The sequence below is a fragment of the Pyxicephalus adspersus genome, chromosome 8, assembly GCF_032062135.1.
Source record: "Pyxicephalus adspersus chromosome 8, UCB_Pads_2.0, whole genome shotgun sequence".
In the NCBI taxonomy this organism is placed as follows: Eukaryota; Metazoa; Chordata; class Amphibia; order Anura; family Pyxicephalidae; genus Pyxicephalus; species Pyxicephalus adspersus.
In genome coordinates, this window is record NC_092865.1 from 22,698,699 (window position 1) to 22,724,728 (window position 26,030).

General features: G+C 36.9%; 1 protein-coding gene across 8 annotated transcripts in view; it reads left to right on the plus strand.

Moving 5' to 3' along the window:
• RALGPS2 (Ral GEF with PH domain and SH3 binding motif 2) overlaps nucleotides 1-26,030 on the plus strand; it is a 132,994-nt gene that overhangs the window by 32,969 nt on the left and 73,995 nt on the right. For all 8 annotated transcript variants that reach the window (XM_072419747.1, XM_072419752.1, XM_072419753.1 and 5 more), the window contains exons 2-7: nucleotides 7,625-7,780; nucleotides 8,751-8,858; nucleotides 10,554-10,604; nucleotides 16,740-16,823; nucleotides 19,831-19,920; nucleotides 21,910-22,002. In XM_072419747.1, coding sequence (XP_072275848.1) covers nucleotides 7,724-7,780; nucleotides 8,751-8,858; nucleotides 10,554-10,604; nucleotides 16,740-16,823; nucleotides 19,831-19,920; nucleotides 21,910-22,002 — 483 coding nt within the window. In that variant the 5' untranslated portion in view covers nucleotides 7,625-7,723. The remainder of the gene's footprint in view (nucleotides 1-7,624; nucleotides 7,781-8,750; nucleotides 8,859-10,553; nucleotides 10,605-16,739; nucleotides 16,824-19,830; nucleotides 19,921-21,909; nucleotides 22,003-26,030) is intronic.

A 26,030-nucleotide genomic window follows, 5' to 3' on the forward strand; every position in this document is an offset into this window, starting at 1 on the left:
GCCGTGTTTGTTTGTGTGCCCACACAACCTCTCATGCATTCTTAGTCACAGTCATATAAAGGTTCCTTCTGAACTCTTGCAAAAAAGTCTTAGGGCCTTCTTTAGTGCACTAACTTCCATGAAAGTCATTACATTACAATGAAGACCCCAGGATTAATTGGTCCATAACGTTTTGGAGTATTGTATTCACATAGAAAGTCTAGAAAAAGTTGCCTTTTCTTTGTGAAGTGTGATTCTTTTATTTAAACTGAAAGTTAAGGCATCAGGTAACTTTTGGAATCTTATGAGCCTGCGACTTTTCTGGGGGACAGCTTATTTTCCAAAATCTTGGTGTTTATAGAAGTGTGATTTGATGGTTTAAATCTGCATTCCAGCACAACATCCTGGGAGCTGATGTTATATGATTCTGAACATGATCGAAACCTTGTTATTCTTGATAATAGGTCAGCAACCAATGCAAATGTTGACAACGAGTGTGCTATAAATGGGCTGTCATGAAAATACATGGGTATTCGATATGTGGTTGCAACAAATAGACAGTGGTGGGCAAACATAGTAAATTTTGCAATAAAAAGGAAAGAATTGGTAAGTGTGACAGTGAGTGGGTAACAAACTGGCAATTATGACAACACATAAGTAACACAAGTTATAGTTAAATATAAAATGGAGATGATGCATATGTGTTGGGAGTGCCCACAAGCGCGGGGAGCTGTGTATCACTTAAAGGGGAAGAAGCTTCCCCCCCAGAGTGACGTCATGATGCCAGAACCCACCCACTCTCCCATCGCAGCCTGCAATGGAAGAGTGGGCGGGTTGTGTCTAAAAACACAACCCACCCACTGCCCTGAGCCTGCGATGTCTCTGGGAGGCATGGTCCGGAGCTCTGGCCGGTGCGCCAAACCCCCCCGCCACCCCCAAGCGGGGTCCTTCTCCTGACCTCACCAGTGGGTGCACCGGCCAGAGCGGGACTGGGGGTTGGTGACCTCTGCCCTATATAATTCTATGAACAGTCTTGTCAAAGACAAAGAGAAAACATTTGGTCCAGTTTTCTTAAATTTCTAGTGTTTTTTTTAAATATAAACCAAGGTTTTACCTCTTTTTACCATAAAAAAACATACAAAGTACATTGCCCCCGAGTATATACATAAGTCACATAATACAGTTGTCAGTAATACATTTCATAATGGTAATCGTCAAAAATGCCAATAAAATTTATGTGAATAAGTCCATTGTGTTTTTTCTAACCTTTATTTAAAGGGGTGAAATAAAAAATCACATGGGCATAGTTTGTTTCCCATTTTCCCCCTTTTTAATTTTTTTTTTTTTTTTTTTTTTTATAGCTTGGTATGAGAGGTCAATTGCGCCTAAATGTTTTTTTTTGTGCATTATTGTTGGCCATCGGTAGATGGCACTGTGTCATCATGTAAAGTATGTAACAAACTCAGTGTCTCACAGAAAAAGTTTGGGTACATTTTACATGACACAGCGTCGTCTAATGGTGATTTGAGTATAAACCAAAATTTTTTTTTCTAGTGGCATTTTCAGGTCACAAAAATCTGTTTCAACTTGAGTATAAACAGTACATCTGAAATCAAGATTTACTGTAAACCTTTGTCTCCCCTATTATGATTAATAATAATAATTAATATTGTGAGCTACAGGAAGCACCAATAGTTTTACTTGGCTTTGGGAGTTTTGTTCAGAAATCATAAAACCAAAACGGACCAAAAGGAGAAATTGATGTCTAAAAATAGGACCCAGAAAAAGTTTTGAATTTGTTTGGTAAGGATGCTACATGGCTACTAATTTTCTTTTCCATAGGTTACAATCACACTGATCGGTGGTATTATTATATATTGTTTTTTGTACAAAAAGGAAATTAGTGGTTTAGCATTGTGAGTGAATGTTTTGTTTGCCTTCCAATTTCAGAACCGCTATCCATAAGTTATGTCATTGGTTTAGGTTATGTTTTTTTTTCTTAGAGTTTGTGGTTGTGTTGAGATCTTCACTCACTCCTGCCTTCATTCTAGAAGGCATCTAGGTGACTTCTTAGCAGACTGAAATTATTGCTTGGCAGGGGAGAAGGGTTGTGTTTTGTGTGAATGGGAATTTCAACCATGTTGGTGTTTTCGTAGATGGCTAGGAAGGTCTCTGGGCTGTGTGGCAGTGACAGGTGTAGGTACTTCTATAAATTGCATATGGCTTCCTAGTCTGTGCTGTCAAATACTTCTGACTGCTGTACATGGCATGCTGTTCTATGTGTGAAAAACTCCTGACATCTCACTTTGTCAGTATTTCTCAACTAGAGTTCCTCCTGAGGTTGCTAGGGGTTGCTTGAGCAATTAGCAATTTGTGCCTTCAAGATCAAAAGATCAGCAATGATCTTTTTGGCAATCTATTATTCTATTTAGGTGACATTGTTTAGATACATATGTGTACATTGATAATCAAATAAACCATTCAAAGTGGTAGAAGAGCCATCTTGGTAGAAATGTCATCTTTTAAAGTTTAAATCTGTCTTGTTTCATAAATTGATGTGGATTGATTTTGGTGATTGTAGGATTTTGCACAAATAAGCTCAAGTAGGAGAAATTAAATAGAGCATGGCATTCACAGAATACAGATTTGCAATTGTCATTAACAAAAAAAGATGTCTAGGATTTAATTAGCTGCATGTTATTCAAGAGTGCGGCTACTCTATTAGCTTCAGTGACTCTAAATTATGGTATGTCTTTGCCTTTTCTAAATGTTTTTCTTTTGCAGTCATTAGACGGTGCCTTCTGGCTGTGTGTTGAACACTTGTAGCCCGAGTGTTATGTTTATTGAGGCAAGTGTAGCATGACCTGTGCTTGGCTTCTGTGTTTTTATTATTCTCAAACAGGTTCTTAAATCCTTTATTTTAAAATCTGCTAGACTTCAGGCTATCAGCTGCAAGTCACATTGTTTATGTTGTGAAAAAATGAAGTAAATCCATTTGAACTTTAATTTTCATCAGCTTTATAAATTCCAGGTGCTTTAAAAAAAAAAGGGGGGGATGCTGTGATTCTATTAATAATAATAATATTAATATTAATAATATTAATGAAGCAGCCACAGCCTTCAAAGAAAAACTTTTCAAATTCCAGTAGCTATGGAGTGGGAGCCTTGCTGTTCTTGGGGGAATCTATGGTCTTGTTTTAATAATTACAAATAAATGTATAAAGTTGTGCTGCAGTCTTTGTACTGACCCTTTGTAGTATAGTTTTTAGCCTGGGTTAGGAAGGGGCAGCATTGTAAGTCTGTATGCACAAGTTACATTTCTGTCACTGTAAACAATATTTCCTGATCATTTCCAGTGACGAGAACTGGCAGGACAACTTTGCTCACCTTATCTATCAAAAACAAAAAATGTGATGTGTTACAGCTTATCAGTTTACGTAAAAGAACAGCCATTAAGTGTGTGCATTTTGCATCGGGTTGACCAACTCACTAACTGTCAATGTAAGAAGAACGGCAGAATTCATTCATTGTGTAACACAAGAAGCAAAGCCCATGTTTCCTTTGAGCAGATAGCCACACATTTGCAGGCTCCACACGAAAACACAAAGGCTGATTTACTAAGGCACTGTGGCAGGTTTTACATTCTCATACAAGTCTATGGAAATGTAGCACCTGCTTAAAGCAAGTCAAATGAACCTGTCAATGAATTCTGAATCCTCTTCTCAAACTGATGCCAGAGACAAGCTTTGAAACTTCAAAATCCTTTTTCTAAATGTATATCTGTGAAAAAAGAAAAAACACAGACTTTGAAACGAACCTGCCATGAGACATAATGAAAGCTGCCATTGCTGAACTCATTCTAAAGAATGCCAATTGGCCGGATGTAAGGCTGATCTTTTGGTTTCAGTAAATATGGTCACACACCTGAAACAACAACCATTCAGATAACTGTGTGACAATTAGATGAACATATGGGCTGGATACTCATTCTGCGTCTGTGATTTAGAAGGTAATAAAGGCAGAGAATAGGAACTACAACCAGACATGCTGTATTTTTGTTTCTTGCAGTTTACAAAATCTTAGGTTCTTTTTAAGCTCGTTTGAAGTGTTCATTTACAAGTAAGTGTGTGTGTTTTACCTTGTGCTTGCTTTTTTTTTTTTTTTTTTGCTGTTATATCTTTAATGTGGTCCATGATGTGTTTCAGATAATGTTGGTCTCGGCGTGTGCACTTTAGTACTGGGTGGTCAGTGTTTGCTTTAATCCTCCAGCTGCGGAGATTAAACCTTACTGCCAGAATTGCAGCTGTAATATTCTCATTGCAGAGAGCCAGGCAAGTGTTTGGAGAGGGAGTGAGAGGCATGTGGACATAAACCTAAACGAACTTAATCCTTCCTTTCTAAGTAGTAAAATGAGATGGCTTTTAGTACATTTCTGCCGACTATCCTCTTAATAAATCTTTGGTTGGCATTCCAGATACATAATACCTTTTAGGTAATGGGCACATTTACATAGAAACATGGCTTTTCTATTGCAAAATGCTGTAAACAAAGGTGAGTCAAATGGTCCCCCCCCCCCCTTACTTTAAGATACTTTGTGTTTGTTTTTTTCCCCTCTCTAGATTGCACTGTATGATCATCAGATTTATTCTGTGTGGTTGTCTTTCATGTTGTGCAGTTTTTGGCTAAATTGGTAGAACTGTTATGAGTTTAGGGTTATGTGTATGTTTTAGACAATGTATGGGCAAAATAAAACCTAAGTTTTGCCAGAATTACACTCAAAGTCCTGTTGTGGCCTGACAATACATAGCATTGTTGTAAGTGTTGTTATTTATCCTTGCCCAGTTTTCTTTCCAAACTATTCAGACCCACCTACTCTCACGTCTACACAAGTTAAACACTAATTGTCAGTGTAATGTTTTCTTTGGGACAAAACAAGAAATGAGAGCTGGACACAGAATATCTATTCATTTCTGACATGGGGATTGTTTGCATATAGCATACGCAGTGTGAACCCGGAAATTTTTTAAGCCGGGTGGGCAGAAATAGTAGCCGCTTGGCAGCCCTTGTATTGTGTTTCAGCTATTCAGTAACCACCCAAAAACAGCCGAGTGGTTATTGAAAAGTGCCAGGTGGTGCGCCCAGCTAAAAGGGGCCGGGGAGAACACTGCATACAAATAATTACTGTTATATTGTTAATGTACAACGCTGCTTAAAATGTTGAGGCTATAAAAATACTTTTTAATAATTTTAATAATAAATGGTTACAAACCAAAAGAAAACAAGAGAAGCTTCATTTTTACACTGGTCACGGTGAAGTTAATGCTTTCACATGCCACTGAACTGTGGCCTTGGGGGGACATGTAACTTCCACCCACAGCAGCCAAAAGGAGAGAATGGGGGAAGAAATGAATGGTACACTACTGCTCACTACCACCAGCTGCCGTTGCAGTGCTAGTGTCAGAGATGCCAGGCGCTAGGGCCTTGCAGGATTCCTTGCCCCCCAAGCAGGTGTAAACTAAGGCTATTTGCAGGTAAATAATATCTCTGCTTAGAAAGCATGAATGATCTGCCAAAATTTCAGAAAAGGTTTCTATTGAAATGAATAAGAGTATTGGTAAAGAAGTACACAGAAATTCTGTGTTTTAGCTTCCTTTACCCCTCCATTTTTTATGCAAGACAACTGCAATGAAAGAAAGCACTATTTATAACTGCATAGTTACATTTTGTATTATAAATGTGCTTCTATCAATATCTGGGAAGTTGGCAATCATTGACCTGGCTGTGCACCTTTCAACCAATGTACGATTGGCATTACTCTATACTGTGCTGTCTCACATATATATTTCCCCTTCACTTGTCCTGTAAATTAGACAGCAGATAAGGAACATATGACAGGTTTGAAGCATTCTTCACCCCTTAAAGAGGAGAAACAATTTGTTATTTTTTTCCTGAACTTTTGAAAGACTAGCTACAGCCAGTGCAGGTTTACTAATTTTTTGTGTGTCAAATCTTTCTCTACTCTCTACTATGGATTGGCTACTCAATGTTTTAAACTTTACTAATGGCATTCTGGAATATGTTTTGGCAGTGCAAGAATTTGGAATTGGCATTCCAAATATTTTGTGTTTTGTTTAGTCTTATTACTGTACTTATTACTATAGATCTCCAATTTTAATATGATGTTCAAAACTGGTAGTCAAGAGGAGAAACCGTAGCCTTAATAATTCTTAGCTTTGTTTAATCTATATACACAGAATAACAATCTGTTGCCACTAGGTGGTGCTGCTTGAAAACTTTCCACCCTCCTTGTTCCATCATGTGCCTGTCGTAAAGCTGATAAAATTATACAAATACCATGTCAGTTTTTTCCCCATTAATGTTACATTTTCAGGCCAAAAAGTTAAAACTAGATTATTATATATAGTTGGGCATGGATCCAAGTTATCTGGAGGCATTTATTTTCCATTTTTAAAGTATCACTACCATTTCTCCCATAATAAATCATTCTAAAATAATTGCAAAAAATGACGATTGAAATTGCCTTTCACCCATAACCATTGCTATTAAATATACCTGGCTTGTCAGTGATGACCAAGCATCCTGACTGTAAAGTTAAAGGGGAGATTTTATAGGTAAGTTACAGCTGCTGATTTGTTGCATACACACCTACAATGTTTCTTGCAAGTTGACAGAGTGACAAATAAATGAGAACTGTACACACAGCACCAATTCTGTTCTATGGAGGGGAGAGTGGGGTTGAGCAGCACCCTGCTGTGCTCTTCTCCATTGACATGTATAGCAGTCGTTCATGGATCCATTCTGATAGATCCATGAACGTCATCAGGTGACTGCTGGACACGTCATGTTCTCACCTAAGACAAACACAACCGTTCGTATCGGTGAGAATCCTCTGATCTGTGTTCATAGATTAGCTGTTTATTACATGACCAGTTCTGTATTTGTAAAAAAATATATATATCTTTATTTACCTTTTATAAAGTGTTTACAATGATGTACCATTGTTAAATATATCCAAACCGTATCGCCTTGGGGATCAAAAGCTGAAGTGATATGAAAATGTTGTAGGACAAGTTTGGGTGGATAAGTGGTGGGGTAAAGGCTAAAGGAGTGGAGGTAGGTGGGTTACTTGGAATTCCACCTAAAATACGAAAATTCTGAGTAGTCACTTTTCATGTACAGATGTATGTAGTAGTAATTTCTTAATGTAATGATTTTTTAATTTAACTACTGCTTTAACTAGACTGATAGACAGACTGACTAGATTATCTGATGGTTAAAGTTATTTAAAAAAAAACAAAAAAAACTTTATTTTAGTGTTTCAGAATAAATCAATAGTCAGGGCTCTCTCAGAAAATTTTCATTCAAATTCAGATGTAAAATGTTCCTAAAGTATTTTGGTGAGCAGTCTAAAAGAGCAATTAGAAGACTGAAACATATATGGGTTCTATACGTATCACAAACATGTGTCCCAGAAACTAGGAAACATGAAAATTATGTTAAACTTCTCAGATATATTTACAAGAATGTGTAAGCAAACCATTGTGTGTCCTAGGGATTCAGTCTACAGTAATAGATTTTAGCCAACTGATTTTTTTTTGTTGCCATTTTTGTGTTTTCTTTGCAGGATGATCATAACGATGATTCTCCTGCTTCCGTGGAGATGAGATGATCAACATTCTACGCTCACTTTGAGGAGGGAGCATGCACTAATGGTGCTGAAAGAATGGACCTAATGAACGGACAGTCGAGCAATGCTGCTCTCACTGCTAATGTTTCCGAGGTAAACAGAATTTTCTCTCAACTCGCATTACAAGTGATTTAGATTAAAGTATTATCATGTATGCATTGTCAGTTTAACAGTAATAACATTTGAAAAGCCCTGCATTGTACCTTGAGAAAGTCAAATTTTTTCATTGCATGTTTGAGCACTGCTTCCTGCTTTACAGCACATTGGATGTGCGTTACCACTCAAACAACCTATGCACTTGTAAAAAATGCTGTAAAGGTAAGATGTATTCAAAATCCTGTGAAAAAAAAAGAAAAAAAAAAAAACAAATTTTTTAACCACTATCCATATGCAAAGTGCAAAAAGAAAAAAAAATCTAATTATTATTTGGGGTGTGCACCCTTTGCCTAGAAAATTGCGTTGGTTCTCCAAGAAACACTTGCATACGATAAAGGATTTTGCAGGCATATGGTCTAGTGCTTGATTATAGAATTATTATATATTTGTGTTAATCATTAACAAAATAACATCTACAGTGAAGCTTGAAAGTTTGTGAACCTTTTATAATGTGTCCTAATTCATCACTTTTTTCTAACGAGTCCTAAAATGTAGATGAAGAAAATCTAGTTAAACAAATGAATTAAAAAAAATATTATATTTGCTCATGCATTTAAAATAAAGGTCTGAAAACATATCTGCATGTGGTAGTAAGCAAATTCTTAGGATTATCATTATTTTCTAGATGTTTGGAAAGCTTTACTTACCAGTATCCTTATAACCAGGAAAAATGAGAACAATTTTCTCAGTATTTGGGTATTCTGTACAGTAACATTTTTGTTAATTAGGTCCTCTGATTAAAAGCTTTATGAGCCACTGCACTATACTTTCTGTTTAAATGTTTACCATGTTAAAGATCTATTTTTTTGTGTGCATTACCTAATGGCTTTCCATATAGGCCGAAACTCTATTTGTATGTCAACTCATGAAGATTGTGCTGACAAATTTTCTTTTTTTTTTTTGACAGAAAAGCAGCAGCTCAGAATCCCTGAGTGATAAAGACTCCGCTGCCCTAAAGAAAAGCTTTGATGCTGTCGTATTTGACGTCCTTATGGTCACACCAGAGGAATATGCTGTAAGTGCTATGTTTGGTTTGACTTCCCTCCTGCTAAATGTGATGTATTTAGTATTGTGGAAAATAAATGAACAACACACCTTCTGTGCTGCAGCTACTGTATTAATCTGAAGTCAATTACACCACACTCCCACCTACCTGGGAGTAGGTGAAGATTAATGGGCTGCACTTCAAATATGCGAGATTGTTTGGTAATTGGTTTAGACTGTTTAAGACTACTTTAGCCTGGGGTCTGCATTTCCTATTGAAATTGATACTGTTAAAAAATGAACTAGTTGTAACTTGAAATGTTAGCTGGCGCCAGATATTCCACAAATCCTTTTTCCAATGCCACTTTGGAATAATAAACTTCTGGATATTCAGTTTTAAATGTCTTAAGGTTTTTTTTTGTTTTTAAACCAGTGACCAATTGCAACCTTTAGGGCCCTTCAGGCCTTGTTTGCTTTAACACACACTATATGCACCGTAATGTTAGTTGCATTAGGCAGCCTAATTAAAGTGCATAGTCAAAACTTTTTTATTTTTTGTTTAATATAGTGGAAAAGTCCCCATAAGTGCTCTCAATACGTGAGGTTTTAATGCAATCTGTGAGCTTACGGCTGACTATGTCTTGGGTGCTAGAAAAGTGTTAAGCTGAAAATTAACAATTTAACAAATTGGTATTCATGCATGTAATACAGCTTTCTTGTAGGGCCATTTAGACAATGGGGGGATGCAGTTATTTAAAGGTGTATAGCAAGGCTAAAGGAGTAAGAATTGAAAATATGCATCTCTGAAATATTCAATTCTCTTAACCTACAACGTTTTTCTGCAATCCTTAAACCATTAATTTTCTTACATGTCATTGCGGGTAGTCAATACATAATCCTTAATAATTACCTATGAGCCAAAGCAAAAGGAAAGCACAAAGACACCAGAGAGTAAAAAACTGAGAATTGTATGTAGCCACAACATTCTGTATGATAAATCCTTTGTTAGGAACTGCAGATACTGAGCAGTAGTGGACATAACAACCTGACCTATTATATGTGCAATAACACTTCATTAGGGATTTTTCTTCTGGCACTTTGACATTCAAACTAGTTTAATTGCACAACTTGGTCATAGTAAACTTTTATACAAAGCCCAGATGCTGACAGACTAATATTGGATAAAACGATGTTACTGGTTAGTGTGTGCATAGCATACTCCTTATTTGTAGAAATTACACTGGAGGTGTCCATATCAGTTTTAGCTCAGTACATCTTTGTTCCTTCCTGAAAGGTGTGAAAGACATAATTGGTGGTCACCAAAGACCCAGACTGCATGCGTTGTATAAAATCCTGTATTATCCTGGTGTAAAATGTTATAGAATAGACACAATTTACACAAGGCTTTTACAGGAATAATATATATAATTTTTGTATTTTGTAAATATTGAATTATTTTCTACAAACTCTGTCTGACCTTGCTCCAAGTAGTATAGTGTTCTCTGCCAGCAGGACCTGTCCAGCTGACTTAATCTTTGCATTGAGTCTTGGTTTCCTTAACATAAACATGTCAGTTGGACCCCAGAGGGAGAAAGTAACTAAGTAATCAGAGTTGATATGCTGTTAATATGTTTAAACATATACATCATCTTCAATTCAGAGATTCCTGTTTACCTGCTGGATGAGGTTAGTCTTCAGTCTTAATCCTCTGGGCTCTCTCTTGCAGGGTCAGATAACACTAATGGATATGCCAGTTTTTAAAGCCATTCAGCCAGAGGTGAGTAGTTCATGGAATTGCGAATCCTAATGTCTAACTTTTCTCATGTTTTTTTTTAATGACTGGCTTTTGTATAAATTTTTTTTTTTCAAATTTGTTAAAATTATAGCATCATTGAGGCCTGGTTCTCATTGTAGTTTTCATCTCTAGTCTGTCTTTAAAGAAAACATGGCAATTCAGATAATATGGAGGCCACAATTTCTGACTTTTTAGAAGGTGCTTACTGCAGGTCTGTTATTTTTATACATGTTTAACTATATTGGGTGACTGTTTTCAACCCAGCATGTCCTTATCAGGTAAAAGTTTTACAGCCACTTCATTTCCAATATTTAACAGTTTGAACATTACAAATCCAGCAATTTTGTACACAAAGTAAACAGTTCAGCAGTAGAGCAAATATTGTTTCATTGTTAATTTCTGAAATATATACCTAAATGAAACATTTCGTGTGCTCAGAAATTGTATTGAAAATATAACAGCTGAAGATAGTACTTTATTCCCCAAACGAGAAGTAATCAAAAGTGTTATGACAATTTATCCAATGTGATTCATAAAAATTGAATGGGTCAATTTGAAGAGAAGTTTTGAAAATGTATGTCAAGTGTTGGCCTTTGACAGAAGTTTTTTGTTCAAAAATAGTAGGCTGATCAATAAGAGAACACAAAAATATCAGAAGGGAGCATTTGAATTGTAAATTGAAATTAAAAGTCTAGTGGAATGAAGATAAACTATTCTACTTCAATCATTGGTGCAAAGCTACTTCAAGACTAGGCTGTGCAGATGTATTCCATCTGTTTCCTTTTTTCTACCCTGACCTTTATCTTTTTTTAATAATAATATTATTTTTTCAATCTAATTTGATTGAAAAATGTTAGGGGAAAACAAACATTGACAGATTCCTTCTAACTAAAATATCAATGCTGTCCAATAGTACAGCTCAAAAGTACAGCTTATACAGTTTATAAACTGCAGTGAAGATGTTTTTGGTATTTGGTAACCGGACAAAACAATTCAAGCACACAATAGATGTGGCAGCCAGTTTTATGTCTATTAAGAATTTCAGGGAAAAGTTAAATAGTATTTTTAATGCATTTGCCTTACGGTTTTATTTGTTTACGTTGGGCCCCTGAACTTGAAGAAAACTGGACTGCTCCAGAAGTCCATTTCCTATTTTTGTTATTTTATTACCAAAAAGTGAACTCCATACTACAGCTGAAACTTTTAGTAAGAATGGCAGTTTATGGAGCTCACTTTGGCCTAATGAGTTCTGAAAGCTAACAAGTAGTTGCTAAGACATATATCAGTAAGAGTTTCTATTTGTCATGTTAACACAATGACTCCTAAATGACTGTTCCTAATGATCTCACACTTGGTGTTGACTGCAGAATCCTACATGCCACTTTCCAGATGACTTAAAGTGCTCATTTAAATTATATTAGCCTTGCCAAAACTAATTAGTGCTTCGTAGTTCCTCTGATAGCAGATTTAATTGTACCTTTCAGCTAACAGTTCACTTCTGTCAATCTTCATTTTCTCTGAAGTCTTTTAAAAACGCACATACTTGGAGGATGTAGCTAGTGTCTCAGCTGTTATTAGTGAATGAAGCGTAAATGGATTCTTTCAGATAGATTCATTTCTAAATGTATTCTGTAAATATAGTAATTCATCACTTTTTCAGTTCAGGTACACTAACAGTCACATTACTTTTTACACAATTTCATTTTTTAAGCCTTAATTGTTCGCTAATTAATATTTCTAGTATTCCTCTAAAAGAGATATACCAAAGCAAAAAATTGGGTATCAGAGCTGCCCGCTTCTTCTCTTTACAACTAGGTGTTAATATTGCAAGATATGTACATGGCCAGTGTGCTTCTGCATTTATCCAGACTCCGTACAAATTTAAGGCTGACATTCCGTGTTTTTTAAATGAAACTCTTGAGTGTGAATGAGCATCTATTTTAGGGGAGGTCTGGAGAGGGTAATACCCTTCCATCATTTAAACCTCCTTTGTGTACTGTCAAAAGGCTTACTTACTTCTGTACTTTAGGATGCAACCTTATTCTTTCCACTGTGTATTTGTAAAGATCCAGAGGGAATAACATGATGTCAAATCGCTACAACTCAGCCTCCAGGTGAAATGCATCACCCGGTTGCCCCGGGTGGTTTATTGAATATTATGTGATTTCTGTTGAACTTTTACTATTAGACTTTGTATTTGTCTTGGGTGTAAACAAATTTTTTTGCAGCCTTTTCACCTGATTCACTATCAAAGGAATTTACCTAGCATGGGGCATTTGAGCATAAAAGTTCCTACAGATTGTGCCTTTTAATAATAGGCTGCTTCTACTAATATAAAGTGCCCCCTTTTTATCATTACCATCAGTGCTGTTTCAGACTTGGAAAGTTTGTAAAATCTACAGTAATCCATTATGACTCGTTTACACTGATGGCTTTGTTCCAGCATTTTGCAATTAAAATGCCAGAAAATGCAGAATGAATTTGTTGTAATTGGGATCTTTTTCTCATTATGTGCAACAAAAAATTTTCAAACGTTGCATTTTTCCTATACGTGATTCCCATTCAAATCTGTTTAGTGTGACCCTAGTGTGCATTCTGCTGATGTAGCTGTTAATTGTCTTGAAGATCCCTAAAAAAATGGTTAAAGATAAATTGTTGTCATCCTGTACATCGGAGTTCAGTCCACCATCCTGATATATGCATCCCGTTGTATCCTTTGCTCTCACCATATGCTGTTTTACCATATAAAGTCAGAATCCTAATTGAGTGTTGCCTGAGGCCTGCAGTAATAATTTCCTGTCTGACTGTTATGAAGTAGAAAAAAATCTGTTGCTTTTATCCAATTGCTCTGTAGTTCATCAGATGATGAATGACAAGAGGCCTAGAGCTGAATTCCAAGCAGGTTGCAAAACCGTTTTAATGCCTTTATGTATGCTTTTTTTTTTTTACCTAAGTCATGCAAGTCATTGAATCAGGAGAACTGTTGAATGGTTGTACTCTGGGCCATAAAAGGTTATGTAGGAAAGTAAGGGCAGGGGCAAAGAGGCTTGAGCACAGACAGTACTTAGACTTTCCCATAAGGAAGGGTTATGACATTAAAGAAGAGAACGGGCAGTGCTATGGGATTGACTCTTCCTGTAGTAGTCAAATTTGCTACTAAGCACAGAGGCACATTACCAGTTACAAAAACGCTTTTAAGTAAAAATACTGCAGGAATTTAAAATGTTATTTTTCTGTTCTTTTACATGCAATTAATATTGACAGGGTCCCATTAAACCCAACTTTAGTCAAAACCATTCTTGCAGTCTGAGCTTCCAATTCCTGGTCCTGTGACATATATGAAATATGAAATGTATATAACCTGGATAAGGCAGCAGAAAAAAATACACAGTCTAACTTTTCCCCTCCAATGGATGTATAGTTTGGACTCTTTCAGATGACTTCAATAAATGTTTGGCTGGAACACAAAGTGTCAATGTAATAAAGTAAATAAACAAAATATTTTTAAAAGTAACAAAGTTGTCTAAGTGTGCTGAACTCCAATGTAATTAGTACCTTCAGCTAATCTCTTCAGTTTTGAGGCCATTGGTCTCCATTCCAAGACTTCTGATGCAGCTGTTTTTTTTTTTCTTCATCTGACTATTGCTATTCTGAAATCATGGTATGTCTGTATGTATGTATATTCAAAACTTTTTTTCGTATTGAGTAATGAAGAATTAAACACTGTCAGGTAATTGTTCTCTGATACACAACAGTAAGCAAGTGGAATTACCCTCTTTTACAATACATTTTACAGTCTAAACAGGAGTCCCCTGTGGATGACTTACCTTCACATCTTATTCTGGTGAAATTTAATATTTTGAATATTCCAGTACTTTGTTTTAGGACGTGTATTCACCAGGATGAATTGAAGGATGAATATGCTCACTGAGGACGCAGACAATATTATAATATTGACAGAGGGTCCACCCTTCCCCCCCCCAAAAAAAATGTAACTAGACCATATTTGTATGTCAGGGCTAGATAAATGCCTTATGATTCTGTAGGCTTAAATTAAAACTTAGAGGGCATAATATTCTCCTCGCAATGACACATTAAGTATGCACTGTACATAGGACAGCTTGGAATTGTTTTAAACATGATCAGCAGGTAACTTTTGCACTCCTGAACAGATATAATAAAATGCTTTCAATTGTATATAAACAGGTCAACAGGAAGCAAAAAGTAAGTTTATTTTTACAGTTTTCAAACACTTGCAAACAAACCAATTTTATATATTTCTGCATTTTAAAGCATTCAGCTTTGCCTCATCTAGTCATCTAATGGGTTAAGCAGCATGATGTGAGCTGGTTACCTTAAGCTATTCCCCATAGTGAAGGATTTGAGCAGCAGTGATGTTTATTTTACAAATTTAGTTTAAAAAAAATTGGCTTACTAGTGCAGCTGAGAACATTAATTTCTCCTCTACACAGTAATCTATACTTCATTTCCCTTGCTGTCTATAAATCATCCGTCATCTCCTTAAAATCAGAGTTTCCGTTCTCCCATGGATACCATTGTTAGCAAATAAGTCATCCCACAAATAAAAGTTCAGTCTACCTAAAACCACGATTTTAGTATTTGTTAGAAGCTGGAGAGATGTAACCTTCATATTGTTTATCCTTGGAGGAATTAGGCAATGCAATCTGTGTGATTACAAGCCTGCCATGGCCATTACAAGAGCCCCCCTCTTTCCTTTGGAATAGTGATTTTTGGTTTTGCAATGGTGGATGTTACCTGTAGAAACTCATAGATGGCATTCTTCCCATATTTCTAATATTAGGGTTTTCTTGCTTGGACATCTTGCCTACCAGTAGCTTTAACACTGGGCAGCTCCAGGTGTAATGGTGCTTGTAATGTTGTGTACCTTTTTTTCGTGACTTGTTACTTTTCATCTTTGGCATGCACTGGAGTTAGCATGGCCTCAGAAATCCATAAATAAAAAACAAGCATAAATCCTCCAACAGACATACTTGTGTTAGGGACAACTGTTGAAGGGACCGTCACATTAGGTTGTAGATGTTTTTTATAATGTGTGGAGAAGGGTCCATAAAGGCTTTGTCACCCATTTTTATTGGGTGTGGATTACATGGTTCCTAGGACCCCTACTGTGGTCAGCATTCATATTACATCTATCTTAATGAGATCCAACTCCCACCAACCTAGGACAGTCTTGTACTCTCAACCCTCCTGAAGGGAATCTCCTTTCTAGCTACTTTTAACTGTTTTTCCTGTCTTCCCTGATCAAGCCCATGATCCTTTGGTAAAATGTGTTGGGATTTAGAACATCTAATAACTCTATTAACCTTTTTTCCATTCTTGTTCTATTGTCTTATTAAGATAGTGGATCTTTGATAGGAAAATCAGCCTAATAAACCTTTTTCAAAGCCCTACTCCCCTTTTTTGTACTTATTGTTACATGTTTACTTCTTAAGCTGCGTACACACTTCCAATTTTTATCGTTCAAAATGAACGACGAACGATCGATTAGGCAAAAATCGTTCGTAAAAAAAGTAACCAACGACGCTGACGAACGAAGAAAGTCGTTGGAAATGAACGACCGGACCGGCGGATCGGATTGGACGACGATCGTTTACCATCGTTCGTGTGTACGATCGTTCGTTGATCGTCCATGGTCTGAGCATGCGTGATGAACGAACGTTCGTTCACTTCCTGTCGTGCACGTCACTTCCTGTATTGCTCAAACGATCGCATCTATTGTGTGTACAATATCTACGAACGATCGTGTCGGTATCTATATGTACAGGATCGGTGCTATACGATCGTTCGCAGATATCGTGCAGGATCGTTCGTCGTTCGTTTACCAACGATAATAATTGGAAGTGTGTACGTAGCTTTACTCCCTACTTAATCTTTGTGATAAGCCTACCCAGCGGGACAAAGACAACAAAAAATAAACTGTCAGTTTTAACTTTTTTCCTACATTATCCAAAACTAAAAACAGAAAAAAGTTTTGGGTGTTTTGGGTCTTGATTACTTGGATTCTTACTTGAAAACGTATAAAAAATATCCACAGAGATTTGTCAAAATGTATTTATTAATTTTTATTGTGTTTAGGAATTATCAAGCTGTGGATGGAACAAAAAGGAAAAGTACAGATATGCACCAAATGCTGTGGCCTTCACTAGACGATTTAACCAAGTGAGTATTCAGTGAATTGTTTTCTGTGTAATGTCTATTATTTCTGGGTGACTTAAGCTGATGAATGTGCCCGTAGGATTAACTGTAAAATTATGCTTTCTATAAGGTTTCCATTAATTGTGCTGCAAAGACTTGCTCTGCTCTTTTTCTTGTTGTCTCTTAGATAAGTAGTGTATCTAATAATAACAAAAAAAAAAAGCCATACCTGGACACCTTCTGCCTAAGAACTGTGGAGTTCAAAATTCTAGAGAGAAAATACTCCAATTGGAATGCTTGCTCCTTTGGTGTCCCTAGGACAGAAACGGGGCATAAACCAACCCCTGAGTTTTAACCCCTTTGCTTTTATTCCAAACTAGAAGAAACTTTTGGCCTTTCAAGCAAGCGCTAAATATATTTTTTAGTTGATCCATGAGACCTTAGGTAGGATCCCTGGATTCAGTTATAAATGTAATCTATTTATAAAAATATATATTTGCATGACTGCTGTAATTATGGTCACTTATAGTTTAACTTGGATGCTGCCATGAGATTAGTGGACTCCAGTGGTATGCAGTGGTAAGTATGTTCACATAGAGAGTGGGATTTTCTTAAAACAATCAGAATATAGGCAAAGCCTACTCTACTGCTGTTCATCACTATGACAATGAGATCCCTCCTAGTGCTTTTACCCAGTTGTAAAAATTGCTTTAAATCATTGAAATGAAATAGTTTTGGCTTCTCTGGCTAACCACTTCATCTTTGTCTTAGTTGTCATGTAATAGAATTCCTGCTCATAGCAATCAATCTGGTTTCTTACGCTTCAATAAAAATATTATTTGGACAGCCACTAGGTTGTAGATTCAGTTTTTGTTGCTTTTTAGCTCCTATAAATCATCCCTAGTGATTGATCATCCAAACCTCCAGAGCCGAAAACAGAGGGCAGAAGCTTTAAAGCCTGGGAAAGTATTTACATATATAATGCACAATCTCTCATCACATACATTCCAGCACTTAAAAGAGGTGTCAAGTCCTGACAAGGTACAAGTTTACATTTATAATTGTTAGATGAGAGAGTACCTATTTCTACGACTTCATTAGTCACTGGGGGCCTTGAGTAGTGCTTCGTGTATTTTTGTCGCACGTAGATGGAAGGCAAATTGGGAGGCTTCTGCAGCGGCCAGACTTTTTTTTTCACTCAGGAAATTGCCATTCCTGTTTTAAAGGTTTTGCTTCCAAAAACAACACCAGTTATTTAACTTAAACGTTCCTTATATTTGTGGGGTAAGAGGGAGATCAGAATATCCAGCCTATAGGACTTGATGAAAAGAGGTGATTGGAAATTTTTGGCTGAAGAATTCCAGATCGTTTCCGTAACCAGTCATGACGTACACAGCACAGGAATAGTTTTATGGCAAAGCTGTATAAATGCTCCTTCATAAAATGAAGCTATCTGCGTCAGAGGTAGGGATAATGTAATTATCCCTCTGGGGAGCGTCATATTTTTCTGTCTGTTATGAGGTACCTGGAGAATGGTGTTAGAAAGGTATTTTCAGCTGGAAGACTACAAATTTGTGTAAATAGTGATTAAAAATATTAATGTTTTATAATTTGACAGTTGATAGGGCAACTTTCCTAAGCATGCTTGCTGGGCAGGTTGTGGACTTATACAGGGCCCATCAGCCTGCTGACATTGTGCCTGCTAAATTATCAAATGGAAGCTAAAACTGATGCAGAAGTTGTTGGCCCATGGTTTTTGGGTTCTTGCAATATTTTAGACATACTGTAGGTTTCCCTCTCCTCTCCCACCACTTGTATTTTTACTAGTTAGAGATATCCTTTTAATGACAAATTACTAAAGGATGACAAAGAGACCTCTGTAGATGATTGATTGATGGACAATAACAGAACATGTATGCTAATGTTAAAGTCCTCCCTTCGTGTATCACTGTCTGTATTAGTCTGTCATTTGCAACCCATTTTAATGTACAGCTCTGTGTAATATGTTGGCGCTATATAAATCCTGTTTATTATTAATAATAATAATATTAATAATAAGTTATATCGGGAGGTCTCCTGTAGGTTTCAGTAATACAAGATGTTAGAATCACAGATACTGCAAGACAAACTTGTTACTAGTGATGTGACGCAAGCTATCTGTTGGGTTGAACATTTATTCTTTTGTAAGGTGGAACTAAAAGTTGTGATCAAGCAGGGTTTTATTGACGAAAGGGACAGGCAATTTCCCTTCTGCAATAAAACCAGATTAGAAAGGTAAAAGCAGTATCAGAAATTTTAACTATGAATCTAAACAGTGCTGACATATTGTAATCAATTAAGAATCCATAAAACTTTCAAAACTGTCCCTTAAGTTAGCTCACAAATCTAATGACTGTCTGTTTTTTTCCTTCTGCCCTACACTAATCTCTTCCAGGGTGTTCATGAGATATATTTGGCTATTGTAGACCAAAAAATATGTGTAGTTTCCCCGCTGCTTTCATTGGCAGTGGAACTGAAGGCAAAATAAACTATCTAGCTGCCGTCATGAGCTTAAAAAGTCACCTGTTAAGTGCACTTTAGCTACTTGTTTAAGCCAGCATGAACAAACTTAATTTTATATATTTATAGAGAGAAACCAACCATTTCAACAAATGTTATTTATTAACCTCAAGCCAAGACAGGATATACCCAGCTAACATTAGTACAGTTAGTCCATTCGCCAATTACCTTCATAGTTTCCTGCCTACCCCCAGTTCATGGACATAAATGCATAGGAGATTCTTGGACATTCGTGTGCATATGTTGAATACGGTGGAGGGAGTCATGCTACCATGGAGGTGTAACGTACTGTGAAAAGATTTTCAGCTTCTAGTCTGACCTGCAGCCATCTGTGAGCCTGCTAAACAAAGTGAAACTAAAGCAAAACCTTCCTCTCAAAGGGTGTATTCCATCCCGTCGTTTTGCCGTAATTCGAGCATTTTTCTCCTTTCGCGTAGTTATAGGACATTTTTTAATTTTTTTTTTTTCACAGGTGAGTTTTTGGGTAGTGAGAGAGATCCTTCATGCGCAAACACTAAAGATTCGTGCTGAAGTTTTGAGCCATTATATTAAAACTGCAAAGGTGAGACATGTCAGCAGTGCTTTCTACCACAATATTTAACGTAAGCTACAGACAGCACATACCTCAGTACAGCATGATCGCACACGCAGATAAATGTTTATTCCTAACACTTCATTTGGCAGTTTTGTGGATCTCCATTAAATACTTCAGACACACCAGGAGTCCAAGAACTCTGGGGCATCCTAAAACAGGAGGCATTTGTAAAAAGGCTTTACAGTGTGTATCCAGAACAGAATGCAGATCTCCGGAGATAAGCCTTCTTAATAACCACCATTCACTGAAGAATAAGTTCACCTTAAGCAGAAAAATCAAAATCGCCAAAACTGGCGCAAAAAAGTAAGTTGCACTGATCCTCTCTGTTCAGGAAGGATTATCTTCACTGCCTCACTTGCCCAGGGCCAGTCCAGAATTTCAGCTGTTGTGTTCTGCACCTCTATTTAAATTTTAAGGCATTTGGATAAGGACATTTCTTGACAATTTCAGTCCCTTTCTTAAAACTGAACTAAATTCATTGGTGGGTAGTGAATTTTTGTCATAATCGGCAAGTATGCCCAGCATACTTGCCAGCTATGGCACATACTTACCTAGTGCTGTCCTCCAGCATGTGCAGGTGTTACATTTTCCCTGGCGGCTTCCTGTGTTATAGCTCAACTGTGCAGCGTTGGCGTACAGCTACATACACTGTGTTGTTTAAAGCAGAAACAAAAAACACCAGAAGCCAGGGAGTTAGTTTTTTGACAAAGGAGACATTGCTTGTCAACTAGTACACTACCTCCTGATGTTTTTTTGTTTTCTTGGTTTAGGTCCACTTTAATCTATGCTCGTGTAGTAGTCCAATATCCTCATTCTTTGTGTCCGGACTGTCCTCAATCCACCACAGTTTTAGGACTCAAAAATTACGTTGGTGCTATACACTACAAGATCATTTCTCAGTTGCAGTTGTAAAATTTACAGCCTGTGTCAAAGGGCTTTGGGTTTGTGTCTGTAGCATCAGTTTAAGAGAACTTTGAGAACTGATTATAACTCATTAACAGGTGCCCTTGACATGTTCTTTAGACTTGTAATTGATACGCTTAAAACGGGTTTTTGGAAAACCTCAAAACTGCAAACAAGGGCTTATATACATATTCTAACTGTTTCTGTTGAAGAGGAGCAGAAAAGGGGTTGCACATTTCATATATTCTCTGACCAGGGGCATCTTAAAATGAAATTGACAGCGGCCTAATTTTTCATTTAACATATGCATTCTAATTCTGCATTGCTATGTGATTGCTGCAGAGCAAATGAGTAGAGGGCAAAATCTGTGTCTGCATTAGGTGCACGTTTTTTGTCCATTCTCTCTACTCTTTATTCATGTACATTCTAAATTAAATTGTATACACTTGTTTTAAATGTAAAAGGTTTTTTTACAGTAAACCTCTGTTTTAAAATGGCATTATGTCATTGCTGCCTTGTTTTCTGAAGATGCAAATGCTAGGACTCTCATCCATTCACTGGTCAAACTGTGTTTCAAATCACAGATCTGGAGTAAGGATACAGTCCACCCCCGTTCCTAGACATCGATGGATATTAGCTAAATGAATGATTCTGACAGCTTCTTTTATTTTTCTAAGCTCACTCAATAGAAGTTAGGACTTACAGACCTTACTGTATTTTTCATTTTTTGAATCGAGATTCCATCTGTTACAGCAGCAGTAAATTTTCCAGGCGGGAGCAAGCAGGTCTGAAAATAAAGTAAAAACTACAGTCCCTGAGAGATGAAGAAACTGAGTTCTGTTTTGGCTCTTTGCCACCTATAATAACTGATCAGTGTTAAATGCCTTGACCCTTTAAATATGTGTGATAGTTCTCTATAAAATAAGGTTTATTTTATTTAGGTAACCATGTTTGAGATGTGAAGGTTAAGAGTAATAGTTACATTAGGCAAATATTATTGCATTGTAACATTATTTTATGATAACTTATTTTTGATATTTGTTAAATCTGCAGAAACTCTATGAGTTGAACAATCTTCATGCGTTAATGGCAGTGGTATCTGGGTTACAGAGTGCTCCTATCTTCCGGCTAACCAAGACATGGGCGGTAAGTAGGATACACTTCTCTTAGGTTTTCTATGCATATTCTCATAATCGGGGGTGACAGATCCCTCCCCTCCTGTCTTACCATAGTTGGGCACACAGATCACATGCTTTGTATTCTATTGCCTGGTGCTCTTGCTGCTGATGGTTCTGCCAGCCATGTCCTCCTGTGGACTGGCTTCACACTTTTACTGCAAGTAGTGGGGCCAAGTAACTAAAGAGCCTGAATGGGACAGCCAATCATGCCAGTACTGTGTGTAAGTGAGTCTTGTCAAAATGTCCCATGGGGCATACTGCTGCTCTACAAATAATAGGGATACAATGCATATGAGGTGTGCTGCTTTAGCGTGTACATATACACTTGACCCCCTGCACTTTATACATTAACTACTTTTAATCTCTGTTCTCTGGTCCTTACCCCTTTCTGACCCCTGCACTCTGTATGATGCACTTTCCTGTCCCATTTACATTATTCATATCTTAACGCTGCATTATGTACACTACATAGTCTCCTGCACTTTATTTGTTGAACTGTAAATTACTTTTTAGTTTTGATGCTTTGTTTTTTGTACGTTATCCCCTTCTGATCCTTGGGCTCTTTAAAACATACTGTTACAGTGCTGCAGTATGGTTTTACACTTATGACCGCTGCAACTTTATCTTCATTTCTGCCTCTGCACTATGTACATTACAAACCACAGATACTTGCACTCTGCTGTTCACTCTCAATCTCTGCACTGTTTGTTGGGCCATGCATTAGTTTTACTTCTGATCCCTGGTCTCTGTGGGTTACACACTTTGGATCTCTAAACTCCTTTACTTATTCTGAATCACTGCGTCAAATCCCAGGCACTCACACATCATACCTAGTGATAAATTACTCTCCAAAAAAAAAAAAACAAAGTTGTGAATTAAATTAACAGAAGGTGTACATTGCACACTCCTGACACCTGCGCTCAGTATTTACATACTCCTGACCCCTGCACTTTGTATGTTACTTCAGGTCCTTGTTCACTGTGCAATAAATGCTATTATTACCTCTCCTCTCTAATAATTACATACACACGCCTGACCCCTGCACCAGACTTAGTGACACATTTTTCTACAATCATTTTAAAATTTGTTAATAAAAGTGAATTTCAATTTTCTCTCTTGAGCTGAACGGGTTTGGTATGTTTACTTTATATTTTGACAGTGTATTTTGTGGATTTGAATTTGTTTCTAGTCAAATTTCCTATATTGTAAGCTCTTCGAGGCAGGGTCCTCTCCTGTGTCACTGTCTGAATCTGTCATTTGCAACCCCTATTTAGTGTACAACACTGCATAATGTGTTGGTGCTATAGAAATCCTGTTTAATAAAATTAATTTTAATAATTCAAATTTGCAGTTGTCAGATCAGAAGATTAGAGTGGTAATCAGAAAGAGGATTTGTAACTAACAGTAGATGTAAATTTGGAGAAGATTTTAGTATAATGTTTGTAGTGTGAACTACAGAAGGCAATACCCTTGTCAGTCAAACACTTAATAGGGTAACATAAAGAGTTGTCAGGTAAATATTGTTATTTAGCCCTTCTTCTGTATCCATATTCTCTCCAAGAATAATGAACCATAGCAGTTTTACACGGACATTGTATCTGCCCTGTAAACACAGCCTCTATTACTCCTAGTAGTTTGGTGGACATTAAGGATTGGCAATAACTTGTTATAATCTTTGTGGGTTCCATAGATAACCTATGTATGATGCTTAGAACTATAGGTTTGCTGTAACTGGTGAAAGCAGATTGGTTTGGATTAGATCAAGGGAAAGGGATATGTCTCCACAGACTGCAAGTACTGGAAATGACAGCAATAGATGTAACGTATATGACTAGATGTCCTTTGACAGTAGGTGTCATGTGAGAAGATAACCAAGTGAAATGCTAAAGAATCAGAACAATGTGAGTGACCAGGGGACAGGAATCTGGAAATAGGACAAGAAAGGTGATAGAGGCTTTGCCTATTAGACGACTATAACTATTAACAGCTGTGTACGAGGTGACATGATCTCAGGTTTTGCAGACCTTTCAGGTGTTGAATGTTTTCTCTCTTGCCAAAACCGCTTTCTGGATTGATATTCTATTAACTGCCAAATTGTGTTCAGAAAGAAAAGTTGTGCAGCTGTGTGAACATCACTATACACATACAAGCGTCAATAAATTCTATCTTTTTATAATGTATATTTACTTTGTAAACCCTAGCTTACATAGGCATTCCATCAATTTATAATGCCTAAACATCTTCAGCTCCTCAGTTGGTTCCTTTTCTTTTTCTTTTTTATTAATTGCCAATGCAAAGTGAATGAACAGAAAAGAAAACAAAATTAAACCAATATTTGGTGTGATTACCCTTTGTTTTCAAAACAGCATTGATGCTTCTATGTACACTTCCACATAGTTTAAGGAAATGGGCAGGTAGGTTGTTACAAACGTAATAGAGCATTACCCATAGATGGAGCCGATGGCAGTCTGTGGTTGTGGACTGACTTGGATCCTTCTGTCTCTTTGTGTAATCTCAGACATGCTCAATAATGAGATCAGGGCTTTGTGCAAGCCTTACCATCCATTTCAGAACTCCTTTACGCTAAAGATAGATCTTAACAACATTGGCTTTGTTTGGGGACGTTGTCCTGCTGCAGACACAACAATATTGTACCGCTGTCCAGCCCTTCTGCAAACTGCCTTATGCTATAGCTAAATATTTTAAATTTTGCCCTTTAAAATATATATTTCATATAATATATATAATTTATCTTCCAAAGACTGTGCAGTGGTTATCCAGCTGATTTAAACTCGTTCTTAAAATTGGTACTAAAAATCATTTTACTCTTGAACAACATAATGGCACCTAATAAACTGGGTGCCTAGCAAGAAAGAACAGATGAACAGACCGCAGAGTTATGGGATCTGTAAAGCTATTGTAGCACAAATTGCTGAAAAATGATGGTCATGAGAGAGAAATGTCAAAACATGTACAGCATCACAGTTTTTTGTATAGTGAAAGACCAGTTAGAGGGCCTGTTTTGACTTCTGTCCGTAAGCAGGTAAATGAAAGGCCTAGACCAAAAAGTAATAAAAGAAGGTTGCCTGGTCTGATGAGTCTTACTGGGTTTGAATAGGTAAGTTACTAGCAGAGACCTGCTGCATGAGCACATTCACTTCAGAAATGTTAACTAACTTGCAACATCTATCTTCATATAAGTTCATGATAAGAGAAAAACATTGAGGACAAAGCCAGGTTGTCTTTTTTTTTTTTTTTAGAGGTAGTACTGGGTCTACTTATAACAAGTAGATGTCTGCAGTGAATAAACTAGATACATTACATACAGTACATTCCTGTATTATCATATTACAGAACACCTTGAGATTCATGATTAAGTGCTGCAATGTGAAACCTGTCAAGGTATTCAACCCAGTGTAAGCCAATGAAATCTGAAAAAAATCTGTTTTTGTGCAATATAAAAAGTTTTGTTTCTTGTTTCGTGAATTTTTAATTTGCAGTGGGCGAAGCTGAGCGAATTGCAATGATATTTGGAGCCAGTCCCCTAGTTGCATCAGTAAAAATGTATTTTATAGAACACCTTACTTCATTGTAAATGTGTTCTAATGGGCATTTCTTGTTCACTTTTAACATGTTCAGTATGACGTTATGTCATTCTATATCTGACCTAATGCTTAAGGCTCAATTACACCCATTAATCCCTTAACTGCAATTGCCTAAAGCACAAAGAATCTGGTTCACAATTCTGAAAAATTGTAATTCTAATGGATATATGTCTAAGCTCTTAATTACTGTCCTGTGTGGGAACATGTGTATTCCTATTCAGGTTTTCCGCTTGGTTGGAAACACCTAGTTGTCTATTCTTTACTCAAGGCCAAGGGAGATTTGCACACATGCTCAATGACGAGCACTACACGAGTAATGAGCTGGAGCTGCAGACCTGCTAACCCCCAAGTATGTCTCCAATGAGATGTGCTTCCATAGCGTGTTCTTCCT